The sequence below is a fragment of the Mustela erminea genome, chromosome 4, assembly GCF_009829155.1.
Source record: "Mustela erminea isolate mMusErm1 chromosome 4, mMusErm1.Pri, whole genome shotgun sequence".
NCBI classification, from domain to species: domain Eukaryota; kingdom Metazoa; phylum Chordata; class Mammalia; order Carnivora; family Mustelidae; genus Mustela; species Mustela erminea.
The window spans coordinates 71,357,318-71,374,475 of NC_045617.1; the positions used below are offsets into that span (position 1 = coordinate 71,357,318).

Below are 17,158 nucleotides of genomic sequence, written 5' to 3' on the forward strand. Positions count from 1 at the left end.
GTATGTTCTAGGGCTTTGTTTTCCCATGTGTAAATTAAGAGTCAGAATCTTCAATTCTCTCCTAGCCCTGATGTTCTCTGAGTCTTTGTACACGAGCCCTCAGGACTGTCACTCCATTTCTCTTTTGCTTTTGTCTTGTCTAAGTGCATGCTCTGTTTTGGAGAAGTTAAAACATACACTGCTGAGAGAAAATGGAAATTGGAATTAGAACAGAAGGTTACAGGAAAACTTAAATGAGTTAAAATCTCCAGTCCCAGATGGGAAAGTATCTTTATTTTCAGAAAAAGGGAAAAGATGTGATCTCGAGAAACCACGGAGGGATAGATATGCTTGAGACTCCCTATAAAACAAAGTTTGTGTGGGCCCTTGGAAAAGAAAGGTGATCACCGGGGATCCGCAGGCTTCTCCACCAATTAACTGGACCAAGGCAAGATGGTCTGGCTTAGACACCTGACTCGAGAGAAGTTCGAGTGGTTCAAAGGCCCCCAAGATTGTGGTTGACTGAATAGGGGACCTGATGATGAGCTAACAGCGGGATCCATCAGTTTAAAACATTGAAGTAGGGGTGCCGGGGTGGCTCAGTGTGTTAAGCCTCTGCCTTCAGCTTAGGTCATGATCTCAAGGTCCTGGGATTGAGCCCCACATCGGGCTCTCTGTTTCAGCGGGGAGCTTGCTTCCCCCACTCTCTCTCTCTGCCTGTCAAATAAATAAATAAAATCTTTTAAAAAAAATAAATAAAACATTGAAGTATTTTCAGGTATAAAATATGAGGACAGACGAATGTAACGAGAGGTACTGCTGTCCCCTGAACTGGGCACTTTGAAGAATATAGTCTATTCTAGGTGCCGCATTTTGAAAGATATATTTCAAACTTAAGAATATTGATCAGTGCACATATGGGGATTAGAAGTCAGGTCACATGAGGGGGTGCCTGGGTGGCTCAGTCAGTTAAGCATCTGCCTTCAGCTCAGGGCATGATCTCAGCATCCTAGGATCGAGCCCCATGTTGGGCTCTCTGCTCAAGGGGGAAGTCTACTTCTCCCTCTCCCACTGCTCCTACCCTCCCACCCATGCTCTCTCTGTCTCTCTTTCTCAAATAAATAAAATCTTTTAAAAAATAAAATAAAATACTGTGTTCCTGGATGGCTCAGTTGGTTAAGTGTTTGCCTTCCACTAAGGTCATGATCACAGGGTCCTCTGATTGAGTCCCCCACTAGGCTCCCGGCTCAGCAAGGAGTCTGCTTCTCCTTCTCCCTCTGCTACTCCCTCTACTTGTGCTCTCTCTCTTGCACTCTCTCTCTCTCAAATAAATAAATAAAATCTTTAAAAAAATGTAAAAAAAAAGAAATTAGGTCACATGAAGAATGCCGAGATTATTGACTATTTACCCTGGGGGAAAATATTTTGCTATTTTTTTTCTTTCTTAATTGAAGTATCATTGACATACAATGTCACGTTAGTTTCAGGTGGACAACATAGGGATTTGACAAGTCTTTATGTTATGCCATGCTCACTGAAAGTGTAAGGACTTCGCTCTTTTCAAATCCTGGAAGAAATGCTAGAGAAGCCATAAGCTCAAAATATTTCTAGTGACAAGGCACAGACTACTCTACAGAACAACCAGTTCCATCATGGAAACTAAGGAAGAAAATGAGATGTTCAAGGGTTTTCAAATTCTTTGCTCAAGACAGCGTGTTCTGCTCACCCATTGGCAAGCATGATACATAGGATGCATGTGCCGTTCAGTAGATAGAGAGATCCACCCCCTTGGATATATTGGTGGAGGAAATGTAAATTGATGGAAATACTGGAAAAAGCAATTCAGATATACGATTTAAGAACTTCAGATATGTTCATCATTTAGTCTTATAATTATCCATCCAAGAATCTATTTTAAGAACATAAACAACAAGAAAGTTTGGTATATGGAGGCACTTACCAGAATATGGTTTCTAGAAGCACTCTAAATGGCCCATGATGAGGAAAAAATAGAGTAAATTGTAAAGACAGAGCGGTGCAGTCCTATGAAGCCAGACTGTATAGTTAGACCTAATGGATGAAAATCCATTAGGATTCCCATCCTGCCGTTTACTGGCTGTGTGGGTAGGTGGGTGACTGAGGCCAGGTAATTCTTATCAACTCAACTAAAGATGGGATGTTGTATCATTCCCAGAGCCATTATGACAATTATATATAATGTTGAATGCCAATTGTTTAGGTGGTGGCTGGCACATAGTAAGCGCTTAGAAGCAGTCATTATGATCATCACTATATAGTAATTATGCCATTTATTAAATGTTTTCTATATACTAGGCATTTAGCCAACATTATTTTTAAGTCTTCATGTTAACTCTTAGACTCACATATTATTAATATTGCACAGATGAGGAAATTGAGGAATAGACTGGCGAAGTAGCTTCCCCAAATTCATACACATGGTAGACTGGAGTGCAGGCGTTGCTACCCAGACTGTCTACTCAGGGACCCATGCTCTCATCAATGAAATGATGACCTCCCATACAACGAAATAACCTGTGTGTCTCTTTGTGTGTGTCACACATACACACACTCACACAGACACAGATGTCCTTGAGTTTGGGAAACTGAAGGATTCTATAAAAATCTGCTTTTTGTTCCTTTCTGCTCCTTTGCTCCTCTCTTCTCGCTAAGAACTCTGACCCCAACCACTCTGCATGTGCCTCAGGATGCAAATAGTCTGTGCCCTCCTTGTAAGGGACAAAGAGTTAATCATTTCTTTAGAACAGATAACATTTAAGGAAGGACCAGGTGGGAACGACCAGACAAAGCTATCATTTTTGTTTTGCAGATCACCAGCCTAGACGCCTTGACGCCAGGGACTGCTGGCTCCAAGGAGAAACACCTGGGCCTTTGTCTTTGTTCTAACCAGTTCCTGGATGCCTGAGAGGACAGAACATGTACATTGGACCAATTTTCAGTAAAAAACCCCCACGTCCGAACAAATGAGACTCATACTCCTTTCCTTTTTGAGTCTCCCAGATGCTCCGAATATATCTGTTTTTCTGTATCTCCAATAAACTCTGCTCTCACTGACTGCTGGCTCATGTTTGATTTCTGTCCTTCAAGAAGCCAAGGACCCTCTTGGCTGGTCCTGTGAGACCCTCTCTGGCTCTGTGGACATGGCCCGTCAGCATCATAATCAGACACACACATTTGTATGATATCTAATTATGTATTACCAGTTTTAAAAAACAGAATACCAAATGATATGCATGCTATGAGATCTACTATTTAAAATGCGAATAAAAGGGACTGAAAATCAATATGGCTGCCTCTGTGCGTTGATATTACACATGGTTCTTGTTTTTGTGCTATGCTAACTTTTCAGCTGAAAACACATGCCATTTTATAGGGAGGGAAATTTAAGCAGAACAAATATGTAAATAAAAGTAATCCAAGAACGATGTGAGGAGGACAGGTTTTCATAGACCAGCGACCCTCCCTCTGATTCTAGAAGGAGACCATACCAGCTATCCTGAATTATCTTCTCTCTGAAAACAACTAAAAATACAGGTTAGAATTAGAAAGCGATAGGATATAAACACTTACATGTGCCACAGTGGGGGTGGGGATAGGGAAGGCGGGGGTGGGCACTGGCTCTGGCTGTGTCACTATTTCAGCGGGAACGGCCTCCTCCTCCTCGCGGGGCTTCTGGTGGGCACAACGACCAATGTCCGCATTTTTGAAGGATATAGGCTGTGCAAAGTCCATGGGGCTAGTGGAATAGAATTAAAATTAGGTACTTTTTATTATTTTTCTAATGAGAAGTTCTTCATTGTTTCCCCACCTTGCCTTGGTTTTAGATCGAGTGTAGACTGATCCTCATACCAAAAAAACAAAACAAAACAAAACAAAACAGTAGCCAACAGATGTACTTACACAGAGTTTATAACAAGGTTCCATACACAGCCTTCAAAAGAAGGAATATTCCTGAGCGGGGGAGGCTGAAACTCAGGTGGGGCACCCCCAACGAAAAGCTTTTTAACTTCAATTGCCTGTTCTACTGTCAGGTTTTGCATATGCCTTCTGTCTTCATCAACTTGAACCGTAAAGATGCTGATAAACAATGAAAATAAGTAGAATTAAGCACAAAACTCCGGTATCCTTGGAAAATCAAATCTTTCCTGCTACCCCTCCCCCCTTCCTCTAGGAGCTTTTAAGGGAGCCAACCTTTGAGAATTAGGAATTCTACCCTAAGCTAAAGATACTGTTTCTCAGCATCTAGTCCCTCTGCCTCCTTCGTCAGACCTTCCTGAGAGGTGACTAAGAAGGCGATGGTGGGCCTGCAACGCCCACCCTTGGTTCTGTTGGTGACAGCAGCCCCACACAGAAGCCTGTAGAGCTGAGATTCCGTACAGTGTGGTTATGTGGAATCTGATAAGGCTCAGTGGGTTTAGCACAGCAGGGGAGGCATATGCTCTTTGGTTCTTTATTTCTTGGTTTGTGCTAGCTATTATCTCCTTGCTGGGGGACAAACTCTGCTCCCGAGAGTTTGGATCGCAGGACACCACAGCAAACGCTTACAGGGCATTTTATAAAAAACATAGCTGCTAGCTTTTTTTTTTTTTTCTTTTTTTAAGAAAGAGGGAGAGTATGGCTGGAGCACACAAGCAGGGGTGGGGGGAGGGGCAGAGGGAAAGGGAGAAGCACACTCCCCACTGAGAGGGGACACTGAGATGGGGCAGATCCCAGGACCCTGCAATCAAGACTTGAGCTAAAGGCAAACACTTAATCTACTGAGCCATCCAGGCATCCAGCCCCAGCTGCTAGCTTCTGGAATAGAAGAGGCCGGCAAGAGCATCATGCTACTTGTTCCTTGCGATGATTTTCCTTAGTGAGTGTTTCATTCATTTCCCTAATTTGCTTAGGGGAGATAAGTCACACACTAGTCATTGAGAATCTCATGCTACTTATTCACAACAATCCTTGGGTCCTGGGGCAAAGAATCAAGGCAGACAAAGAGTTCTGATGATGAAAATGACCAAAGGCATTTTTTTCTTTTGTTCTGGAAGATTTTGAATTTCAGTCCCACGCAAGGAGCACGAGGCTATTAGTAAGTATTAGTCACTAGCCTGAGGATCACGAATGGATTACTGAAAACTTACTACATATCTGGGCAGAAAACCAAAGTACTTAGATGGAAAACTCAGTCCTAAAATGTCATCTCACTTGATTTTATAAAAACCAAAAACCACATGTGGAACTACAAATAGTAAACCAGGGCAAAGATGTTCTGAAATGGCCCTGAGCAATTGGTCCACTTTGAGAGGGTTCAGATGTAAAAGAATGAAGAAGAAGAAGAAGAAGAAGAAGAAGAAGAAGAAGAAGAAGGAGAAGAAGAAGAAGAAGAAGAAGAAGAAGGAGAAGAAGAAGAAGGAGAAGAAGAAGGAGAAGAAGAAGAAGGAGAAGAAGAAGAAGAAGAAGAAGAAGAAGAAGAAGAAGAAGGAGAAGAAGAAGAAGGAGAAGAAGAAGAAGGAGAAGAAGAAGAAGGAGAAGAAGAAGAAGGAGAAGAAGAAGAAGGAGAAGAAGAAGAAGAAGAAGAAGAAGAAGAAGAAGAAGAAGAAGGAGAAGAAGAAGAAGAAGAAGAAGAAGAAGAAGAAGGAGAAGAAGAAGAAGAAGAAGAAGAAGGATGTCATCGGTGCTCAAAATGTCATTGTTCAGGGGGTACAGAGGGAGCAGGTTGGATTTATTTTCAAAGGACATGGGGGGAAATGGCATATTGGTTTTTTACCAGACTCTGGAAGAGTGTGTTGGCAAAAATCAGAAGGTTCAAACTTTATTGCTAAGAATGTGAGTGGTTTAAGAGACTTTCAGAAAAACACTCACTTCTGGGCATGTGTGACTCACTGAGAAGCAGCCCTGCAACCCCAACACCCTTTTTTTTTTTTTTCCTAAAAGCAATTTCTTACTAACATGACATAGCAATGTTTAAGAGTTTTAATGAGGGGTTTGAGCCACTATTAAAGAATGTTCAGGAAGAGCAAATCTCTGATCTCAATTAGGTTTTAGAGAGCCAGAGGCCCTCATGGTTCTGATGTAGACTCTCCGATCAGGTTCTGCCCCAAGGACCATTAAAGTGGTCCTTTCTTACTAGATCACAGTAGGGGAGATAGAGAATGAGAATGAGCTTTCAGAAGGAAGATACTGGAGCTAAGTATTAGTGTAGAAGCTTACTAACTGTGTGACCTGGGCCAGTTTTTTAATCTTGCTCAATCTCACTTCATTCATTTATAAAACGAGGATAAAAATACCTACTTTAAGCCATGGAAAACATTAATTAAAGAATTGCATGGAAGCTATATTACTTAATAAAGGCATTCCTGGAAGACTATAGCTAAATCCTGCTTGTATTTTACATTCTAGGAGCATCAAACTAGATTATGCATTTAGTTCTTTTGTAAAGAGGAACATTATTAATGTGTTCATTATGATTCTGGTGTATTTCCTCTTTTTTAAGTATTCATTCTGTAACTCTTTACTGAGGACCTATTATATGCAAAAAGCACTATAAGAAACATTACTATTAGTATTATGACGAGTTAGCTATATCTTCTTACAACTTCACCAGTTGATTCTTGGAGTTTCATGATTAAACATCTCATTACTAATATTCGGTTTCTTGTTTGTTTGAAATATGGGTCTAAGCGTTTGTTTTCAAATGACCACCAATTGGGTTATATATGTGCAAGAAGATGTTAAGAGAAGTAGGTGCCTAGACACTTGTAATTTACATGAAGAACAAAATCTGCAATTAAAAAAAAAAAGATTTATTTGAGAGAGTGAGTGTGCACATGAGTCTGTGTGAGTGTGCATAAGGGGAAGGAGTGGAGCGAGAGAGAAAGGGAAAGAGAGAATCCCAAGCAGACTCCCCACTGAGCATGGAGTCCGAGCCAGGGCTCCATCTCATGACCTTGAGATCATGACTTGAGCTGAAATCAAGACGCAGATGCTTAACTGACTGAGCCACCCAGGGACCCTTGTAATTTTATCTTGATTGAACATATTTCGGATGGTAAAAAATACTTGGGTTCCAGTGTCCAAATCATGATCCCCATTCTGGAAATCCCAAATTATTCCTGGAATATTTGATCTAACTTTGTGGCTTTCAGCCTAATTCTGTACCTGTATGAAGAATGCTCTCACAGAGGAGAATACTTGCCTATGCATCTACTCCAGACTCGTAGGGGTTAATGCTTTTGTCCTGTACTGGCCATTTAGGTGGAGTCAGGATCAGAAGGGTCAGAGGGCAAAACAGTTATAGAAAGCAGGGATCACTGGATTATCACGGAATTAAACATCAAAGTGACTTAAGTGAGATTTTTGCAGAGGAAGGGGTAGAAAAGGGGAGATGGGGGGGAAGGAGGGTAAAGAGAGGCAGAGGGAGAGAGAATAGGGCAAGAACAATCTTGAAAAGTTTGCCTCCACGTTTGATAAAAATCCAATCATTTTATAAGGTGGTATTCAAATTACTGTCTTATCCAGGATTTTAGGAAAAGAAGTGATAATTGACATTTATGATCTGAACAGTGTTGGGAGAAAGCAAGTATTTCCAAATTAACAAGAGTATCATAATCAACGCGAAATAATACAATCTTTGAAGTCACACAAAAGAGTAGGTAGTTGGCGAGCACAGATGGAGGTGTTAAAAGGAAGTGTCTAGTGTTTGACACAGGGAGTGCCACAGAATAGGCATGGAGCATTTAAAAATGTTTCTAGGTGATGTTCTTAGGGTCATTAGCGATCTCTGGTTACTCAGTTAATTGAAGCACTTGCTTAAAAGATAGGTGATGATTGTGTTTTGACCTCAGAGTTTTGAACGAGACATTATGGTAGCAAATGTGTTCTTGCTTTGCCACAGAGTTCAGTGACTACCCACTAATATGTCCAATGCATTATCCTTTAATTAGCATCGAATGGCAAAACTGTTTGTTTATATGGTCAATTAACCGAATGACCAGTTTTCAGGGATGTACTATGCACTGAACTTAATCAAATAAAGGTTGGATTAATGGCCAACAGCTGTGAAGTTGGCATAATAAAATGCCCTTCCTGAAGAGACACCTGTTAAAAGGACACCTTAGCACAACATCGTAATGCAGTGGGGAATGGCAGAATACTTTCTCTACAAAATAACATTATTCTGGATGACTTCTTTTTGTCAACCATATTTCTCAAATCTGCACTTGTTTATCAAGATTCTCTAAATTTTAAAGATTTACAAAGTCCTTCTGACAATGAGAAGGATTTACGTTTTGCAAAGAACCTGAAATCTAGTCTGGGAGACACGTAAAACAATAGTTTAGAGAGATCTCTAAGATTCAAATGAGAAAATTCAGTCTGCATTCCTTCTCAGAGACCATGACCACAATATCTGGCTATTAGGTTAGAAAAAGTTCTTAGTATGTCCAAACATCCATCCCTTATTTTTCTAAACATCTCACTTAGTAGACATTCTGCAAGAAAGCTTAGTATCAATTTAGCCCACCACCCAATGCTCTCTATTAAAAAAAAAAAAAAAAGAGCCAAGGAAAGCTTTATCATTTACTTAGAAGATAAAACCTTCTTATTACTTATCTAAACTGTTCTACACACAAGAGGATAATTAGAAAATATAGGTCTATATAGAATAGCATCTGCTCACTGAACAATTGCTATACATTCTTACTGTTGTTTTTTAAAAAATATCCTCTGTGTCTTGAGGTTTCTCACATTTGATTTCCAGGTCTTTTCTATGTCTTCAGTCTAATGAAATGGCTTGCTCAAGGCTTCGAGGGCTGAAGTCTCTGGGCTTCTGTTTTCCTTTTCTCTAACTGTCCTTCTAAATTAATTACCTGAGTTGCCATACAACATTTTGATGAAAATACAGACGACTTTCCCAATAAAGGAAATATTAAGTGCCCCAGAATTCTGGAGAAAGGAGAGAGCAGTTTATGACGCGGGTACTGCCAATTCTGTGACTCAGGGCTGGGAAGCAAGTGCTCTATTGGTCCCTCAGAGAGGCAGCCTCCGTGCACCGGGGAGGTGGGACAGCAGCCTGTTCCAGTCTTTCTCTGGGGCTCTGTTCCCTCCTGAAGCCACTCTGCAGGGACCCCAGCACTCCTTGGTCTGGGGAGGGGGGGTGCAGGGATGAGGCACGCACTTAGCGGCTCTCAGGAGGTCCTGCAGCTGCCTGCCACACTCTGGCTCTGTGACAGGTTTCTAAGCAGCTGCCATAACTGCTTTGGAACCTGAACGAAATAGCAGCTGCCAAAGGCGGCCAGTTCCAGCTGAGCTCCTCCGTGGGCCTCGCTCTGCACATACCTTATTTGAGAGGAGAATATTTGAGAGGTGCGGAGGGAGGGATTTTTCTTATCTACAGCTTCAGAAGATGCAGTCGGTTTCTCCAAAGCTAGAGTGGAGAACTGCACAGAATAAAAACGTGAAGAGAATTCCTAGGGGCCAAGTTAAATGAGGTTCCCGGAAGTATGAAATGTCAAGAAGATGACATTACGCTGCTCAACAGCTCGGCAATGCACCGTAGGACCACATGCGCAAAGGTCCAGAGAGTCGTGTGAGCAGGGGAGTGGATGGGAGTCAGGACAAATTGTCTAGAGCCGTTGTTACCCTTTCGTTCTCTCCACGTGAACGGAATGTTCTCTCCCGTCGTGAAACAGACTTGGCTCGGGTTTGATGACAATTTTCCTCATCGTCCGTGTCCCTGTGGAGAGATGCACTTCCAGACGGCCCTTGTTCAGGAATATCGCGTAATAGGCCTGCAAGAGCAAAGGGTCATGGAAGGTTAAGGACGGGTCTCAACCGGGACAGCCTTACACGTTCCTGGACAGAACTGCAGGTTCCTTGGCTTGGAGCTCTTACCTGGGACCTTAAGACCCAATATTTTCTTAGAGCTGGAAATAGCTTTTGAGTCATTGACCATTTTTACTTGTTAGAGGATGTGGAAAGCAGATGTGTGATACAGAGGTCTCTGCAAAGCAGATCTGCTACGCTGCAGGTAACAGCTGTGCTTGCACGGGGGTCTCTAATTCACCAAACCCACTGGAAACAAAGGGTGTCAATACCTCCTCTCTGCCTTCTATTCGCAAGCGGACAGCTCGCGTCCAGACCTCAGATCTGACTCCCCATCTCCTGGCATTCTGAGTGTTTAGACTCCAATTTGTTCTCGGAGCTGGTTGAATAGATTGCTATCACCCACGTGTAACCTGTCTCCCACACTTAGAGAGAAGGAAGACAATTTTTCATCCACAAACATGACTGCTTTCCTCTTGCTACCGTTACTATAGCAACCAGGATGGTTTTGAGATCAGATTATGAACCCCAGGGAGCCTGAATGCAGTCCTCATCCCCAAAGCCGAAGCCATGCATGCTCCCTTTCTTGTGGAGCGGGAGAGCACGTGCTGTACAATGATCTCTCCGTCCTCCCTGGGTCACCTGAGCTGGTGGAGACCATTTCAGTCCAACATCAGAATATTATCGATGACTTACTGAATCATCTAAGCAGCTGTGTGTCCAACACAGAAGGTCCAGAGAATCTGGACTAGCGCTCACTGTCCACCAAAGGGGCAACTAACTGCAAACTACTCACTCCATTAAGATTTTCTGAGCTGGACTGATTGTTCGAGATAATGAACTTCTTTGGCAGAACAGTCACAGATAACCCCATGGCATCAAAACGTTAGCTTTGGAAAAGCAAATATGTCAATGTAACCAACACTGGTTCTACAACAGACAGGAACTATTTAACACTATTTCCTTTTTAAAATAGCACTGACTCTGAGATTTAAAAAAAAAAAAAAGTATTTATTATCATTAAAATGTTGAAACATTAACGTATTATTTCCAATTTACTTTGCATTACAGGGCTTAGTATTTTCTTTTTAATTGTTTTAATGGGCCTATTTTAAGACCAATCCTGAAAGCTGGTGATTTAAGTCCATTTTCTTAGTGTCCAGGTGGAGAAATTTGGAGACAGTAGGTGGTGCTTAACCATCTGACAATGACCTGGGAAACACATAACCTTTAGTGAAAATCTACTTCAGAATGTTTGATCTGGTCCTTTTATTTATAACTAGCTTATCATTTATAATAGAAAATAATTTTGTTTTTCAGGATTTAAAGAGAAGGCATTTAAGAGGAAGTTTAAATATTATGGGTATTCAGTGCTTATTATGTGTATTAAAAAATGAGAGAAAATAACACTTTTTCCTCCCTCCCTACTTTAAAGGACATTTTTATTATGACTATTTGATACATTCCTCAGAATACAAGAGACATACATGTAAATCATGAAGCCATGTTCACAACTGTACAATTAAATGAATACCAGTAAAATTACATCCAATTTAAGAAACAACCCATTGCATCTCCTGTGAGTTTCCTCCCCAAACCATCCCTCAGCTTCACCATCTCAGTGGTAACCACTAACATGGATTTTATGTTTATCATTCCCTTGCTTTTTAAAAATTGTTTTTGAAAACTCACATATATATCTGTAAACAATATATTGTTTAGTATTACTTTTTTAGAAGATTTTAAGTAATCTCTACACCCAAAGTGGGGCTCAAATTTACAATCCTGAAATTAAGAGTCACGTGCTCTAGCGACTGAGCCGGCCAATAGCACCTGTTTGGTGTTACTTGTATTAGAAGTCTGTAAAAATGGCATCATACAGTGAGTAGTACATTTTTCCCCCTCATTTCTCTTCAATTTCTAATATCCATCCATGTTGTTATATTTGGTTTTTTGTTTTAAATCAGGAATGAGTATTAATTTTTGCCAAATAGTTTTTTTTTTTTTTTAGCAGCTATTGAGATGTTTATATAGTTTCTAGATTTTCTGTTAATGAAATACTCTTTATTTCTGAGATAACCCAAGTTACTCATGGTTATACATCTTTGAAATTTATTTTGTTTAGGCTTTATTTTGGGGGGGGGAAGAATAAGATTTATTATATAATACTTTGGATAACATGGCTTTGAACTGTGTGGACCCACTTATATGTGGATTTTTTTTTAGATAAATACAGCATGGTATTGTAAATGTATTTCTCTTTTTTATGATGCTAATAACATTTTCTTTTCTCGAGCTTACTTTTAGAGTACAGTGTACAACACAGTATATAACAGATATAACATAAAAAAAAATATGTTACTCTAGTGAGTATATTATGGGCAAGGCTTCCAGTGAATAGGAGGCTCTTTGCGGTTAAGTCACTGGGGAGTCAAGAGTTATATGTGGATTTCTGACCTAGTGAGGGGGTTGGTGTCCTTAATTCCCACATTGTTGAAGGGTCAACCATATTACTGACTACTCAGTTTTAAAGGATAAATGTGATTTTTAAAACACATAAAATCACAAAAAACAAAGCCTGGTTTATAAGGATGCATGCATATTTAAGGACATATTTGTAAAGCATTCCATTCTTTGGTAATGGCAGCCTAGATAATTTCTATAAACTCTTTCACTCAGAAAAACAAGATTGAATGGAATAACGCATATACTTAAAAACACAAGATCGAAAGTACTGGAGGAATATCAAGGCAGTAGAGACTTATGATGCCTTAGAGATTGCTTTTAACAGAACCAAATGGCTATGGGGTATGAAAATTGAAGTTCACACCTTACTCTGTGGGCTTTCTCTTCAGGTCATGAGTGAACCCGAGCCTAGGCTACTGTCTCTGCTTGCGTGGGTTGGGCTCTATTTGCCTTCTCCTACCCCAAGTCCATTTTCTCTGTGTCCAGAGAGGCTGGAGTGGGTCAGACTTCAATAGACTGTATCACGTTGGCTAGCAAAACTGAGAAATTGATCCTAAGAAGGAATTCAAATTAGAATTTAAGGGACCTTCGCAGAATATCTACAGATGCAGTAAGTAATTGGACCCTCAGACAAGAGAAGAGTATTATAATCTGAATTTATTTTAAGCTTTCTCTCCTTAAATATAGATATGCTGAGCCCATATGAAATATAGGTGCAAATGCAAGTATCCGCACACCTAGCGCTGACCAATAAGGAAAATCCTCGTGGAGAGAACTGCCGTAAAAAAGATGAGAGTGGAAATAAATGATGCAGATCTAAAAATACAAAGGCGATTTATACAACCTAAATGTCTCACCAGACTCCTTATAAAATAACTGTTTTATATGAGTACTAGGGAAAATGCAACATCAGCGAGATCTGAGGGTACCTGTCCAGTTTGCCTTCGTTTCCTCCGAGGTTGTACTGGCGTCCCTCCGCTTCCCAAGAGGATGATCCCAGACTCATTCTTGGTGCTGAAGGACAGGTTGATTTCTGTCCCTACGTCAATGGGCACAGGGGCCAGCTCTACGAAACCAGGCTTGGGAAAGCTGACTGTGTAAACATTCTGTGGGTAAAACGGAAAAACAGAAGAAAAGATCAGAAATGAAAATTTAAGTTAATTTCTCTGTCTCACTTACCCTCCTCCAGGCATTCAGTGTCACCATGAAATACATTGTTTGGGAAAGCATGAAACTCACAGTTACATGGAGAGCTTGGGAGCAACTGAAGACATACTTCCAGGTGTAACTGAACTTTCTGAGCAGATTGGGTTGAAATAAAAATTCTGGCCTCTTTTTAATTTTTTTTTAAGAGTTATTTATTTGAGAGAGCGCAAGCAAGCAGGGGAAGGGCAGAGGGAGAGGGAGAGAATCCTCAAGCAGGCTTCCCACTGAGCACAGAGCCCAATGCGGGGCTCCATTCCAGAACCCTGAGATCGTGACCTGGACGCTCAACCCACTGAGCCACCCAGATGCCCCTGATCTCTGCTTTGATTTGAGCACTTTTGATTTAAAATACAAACGACTGTCACTGACAGACAACATTTTCTTTTGGTCTAAATCTATCTTTCTAAATCTCTGTGGAAAACACTCTCATAATTCCTTGGATACCATCTATCAACTAATTGTTTATGCAGAGAAAGCAAAAATCACCCCATCTTGAAGCTGTGTAGAAGCATATAGCTTTTATCATTCATTCATTCATTCATTCATTCATTCATTCATCTGTTCATTATGCAGGCATTCATCCATTTATTTTTCATAACCTTGCCCTCTTACTCTCTCCTCCCCTCCATATTTAAACAGAATCCTGACAGGCACATTCTTTGGTAAAGTCTTTCTTTCACTGCATACGTAGTAGCTATCTTTCTCAGAAAACAGATCGTCTCATCACATTTAATGGCAGGAGGACATTCCATTGCAGGAATGCGCTAGGATTCAGTTAAGCAAGCCCATGTTGCTGGGCATTTTGAGGGCTTCAAATGCTCACTTTAAAAGTCCTGGATTTTGCTGGAGTAAAAGCAAGGCATCCCCTCACAGAGGACATTTCCCCCCACAGTCTTCCAGGCCCAGTTAAGTGACATAAGTGCTGTAAAATGTATCATCTATTTTCTTTTCCAATTTTCAAATCATAGACTTTTGGATAGTTCAGATAAAACTACTGTGCAGACTTTTCAATATTTATCCACATCATTTCTGCCTCATATTTCAGTTGTAAAATAATTCCTGGTGACTGAAAAGTGCCTTTGCAGAATTATCATTTTCACACATACAGGCTATTCATTTTCTGGACAGTTTTCCATCCTCATGCATATATCTTTTGGACATGGATAAAAGTTAGGCTTCAGAAGATTAAAAGTCTCGGTAAAACTTTCTTAAAGAAGCCGGTGTGGATCCTTAGTTTCAGTTCTGTATTTCCCTATTTCTTATCCCCAAGCTTCTCACAGTGGATCTCTATGGCTGATTCTAAATTGCAGATTCTAACTATGAAGACCCTGAATGTTCAGTTTCAGTCTTTACCCCTGATGTCTCAGGGACGGATTCACTTTTTCTATCGCCTCATTCTCCCTTCATTTCCCTGCATTCTCCAGCCATGCCTTACAGTGATTCCAGTTGGAGAAAACACTAAAATGGATAGTTCTGTCATATCGGGGTAATCTAAAATGTATAAACATGATATATTTAACATTAAAAAAAAAACCCAGACTTTTAGGATGCCCATAAACTTCTTCCTAGTATTTCCTGACGACTGTTGGCTCTTACTTATGGACATTTTAAGAGAGTGGAGCTGGACGTGTGTGTCTCTCTCTTGTGAGGCAGCTCCCAGTGAAGAGTCAGGGCAGAGGAATTAAATGGAACTCAGGAGCTGCTTCAGCAACAAAGAAAAGTTACTGAAGAGACCTGACAGCAGGGAACTTTGTGGTCCTGTCAACGATGTTCTTTGTAGATGGCTCCTAATCCATACCATTTTCAAAGAAAAGGAGGTTTGACTTTCAAACTTTCAAACTAGACAAGATGTTATACACTAATGTTTATGGTGTACATGGCTACTTGTTATTTGTGTAACGCGGATGTGGAATGTGGAAAAACTGGAAAAAAATTGGAGGCCGCTAATAAAGTTACATGTAAGCCACAAAGATAAAATCAATCTAAAAGAGATGACAGAAATGAGGAAAAAGGAAAAGTAATATTGGAAATGAAGAGAGAACCAGAAGAGAGATTAAATTAAAAATGCATGCTATGGAGTATTACACATGTGGGAAATTGGTTCACAATATTGGGTCTTTATCACACCATTTCCTACATTTATGCGATTTTGGTAATTTACAGAAGTGCTTCAATCTTGCTTTGTTATTTAAGCATAGCTAGGACTAGGATCGGTAGGAATTTAAAATATATTAACAAGGGACTGCTCCCTGTAAGAGTCCCCAAACTAAGTAGATGAAATCAGAGACAAAAGTGTTAGGAAGCCATTAAAAACAAACTAACCTCTAGTGAACATCCTTTGGTAACACCAACGTAATCAGGGCTACTGAGTATATTATATGGAGTTCTTGAAATTTCAATATCCTTGAGGCAGCCAGAATATTTCTTCAAATTTACTTCTGGTCTGTTGAAAAGTTACATGAAAAACAAAAGCAACATTATGAGGGAAATGGCAGTACAGTGTTTGTGACTATGGGACAAAAGCCATATACAGCAAACGGCCACACAGTATACACACATATCTCGAACCATGCACATGGGCACACACGTACCCAGCAAACTCGGCTTCTGTTATGTACTGGTTAGATTAAGTGCATGTTACCCCCATCCTGCAGAAAGAATCTTTATATAGTTCTTCCTGCTCTCTTTTTAAATTCTCAGCACAGAATTTAAATTCAAGGTACAGGAATTAGCGGATTTCTTAAATGTTTCATATGCGTAATGAAAGGGTTTTTTTTGTTTTGTTTTGTTTTTTGTTTTTTGTGGGTTTTTTTGGTACCAAGGAGTAGACAATTGTATAGGCAGCATAATAAAACTACATACCAAAAAAAGTTAAAAACAAAACAAAACAAAACCTTGCTCAAAATTTAGGGGAAAAAATCTGGACTCATTTATTTTAAGAAAATATTTTTGTCATTCAGACTTTTTTAGGGGGACAAGGGGCAGCTGCAGATTAAGATAATATTGTATTTCTCTTTAAAGCTTTTAACTAAAACAAAGCCTAGGAAACATCCTTTTGGATTACACCATCCAGAAAAATACTTCAACGCTGGATTTACAGACTGACCCCAGAGTCCTTATTTTATAGAGGTGCAATAACAAAATGAAGCAACCAAAGGTACAGAACATATATTTTTCCCAATGAGATTGAAAATGGCTTTAATACCCAAATCACATTTGATTGTTTACTTTTTATTCTTTAGTTCTTAGGAAAAGGCAAACACACTAGCACCCAGTAAGTGCTCAATAAACAGTAGCTAGCATAATGTCAGTGATGATATTTCTTTGGCTAGTTGAGAGTAGTCCTGTCCAAGAGAACTTTCTGTGGAGATGGAAATATTCCCTTCTGCATTCTCCAAATTAGTAGTTACTAGTCACATGTGGTTATTGGCACTTGAAATGAAGCTTATGCCAATGAGAAGCTGAACACTGTTATTTAATTGTATTTAATTGAAACTGAACACTGTGGCTGATGGCTACCCTATTGAATAATAGTACAGGTCTATTGGGTTAAAAAATAATACTTTTTTTTTCTGTTAATAAGCATCTATAAAACCCGTCCAACCAACATCAAGATAATTATTTGGATAATGATTAATTCTCTCCTCATGATCCCATGATG

General features: G+C 40.0%; 1 protein-coding gene across 5 annotated transcripts in view; it reads right to left on the reverse strand.

Moving 5' to 3' along the window:
• LOC116588466 (laminin subunit alpha-2) overlaps nt 1–17,158 on the reverse strand; it is a 640,912-nt gene that overhangs the window by 31,610 nt on the left and 592,144 nt on the right. For all 5 annotated transcript variants that reach the window (XM_032339558.1, XM_032339559.1, XM_032339557.1 and 2 more), the window contains 5 exons: nt 15,820–15,940; nt 13,221–13,397; nt 9,643–9,791; nt 3,919–4,095; nt 3,589–3,754 (listed from right to left, as the gene is read on the reverse strand). In XM_032339558.1, coding sequence (XP_032195449.1) covers nt 3,589–3,754; nt 3,919–4,095; nt 9,643–9,791; nt 13,221–13,397; nt 15,820–15,940 — 790 coding nt within the window. The remainder of the gene's footprint in view (nt 1–3,588; nt 3,755–3,918; nt 4,096–9,642; nt 9,792–13,220; nt 13,398–15,819; nt 15,941–17,158) is intronic.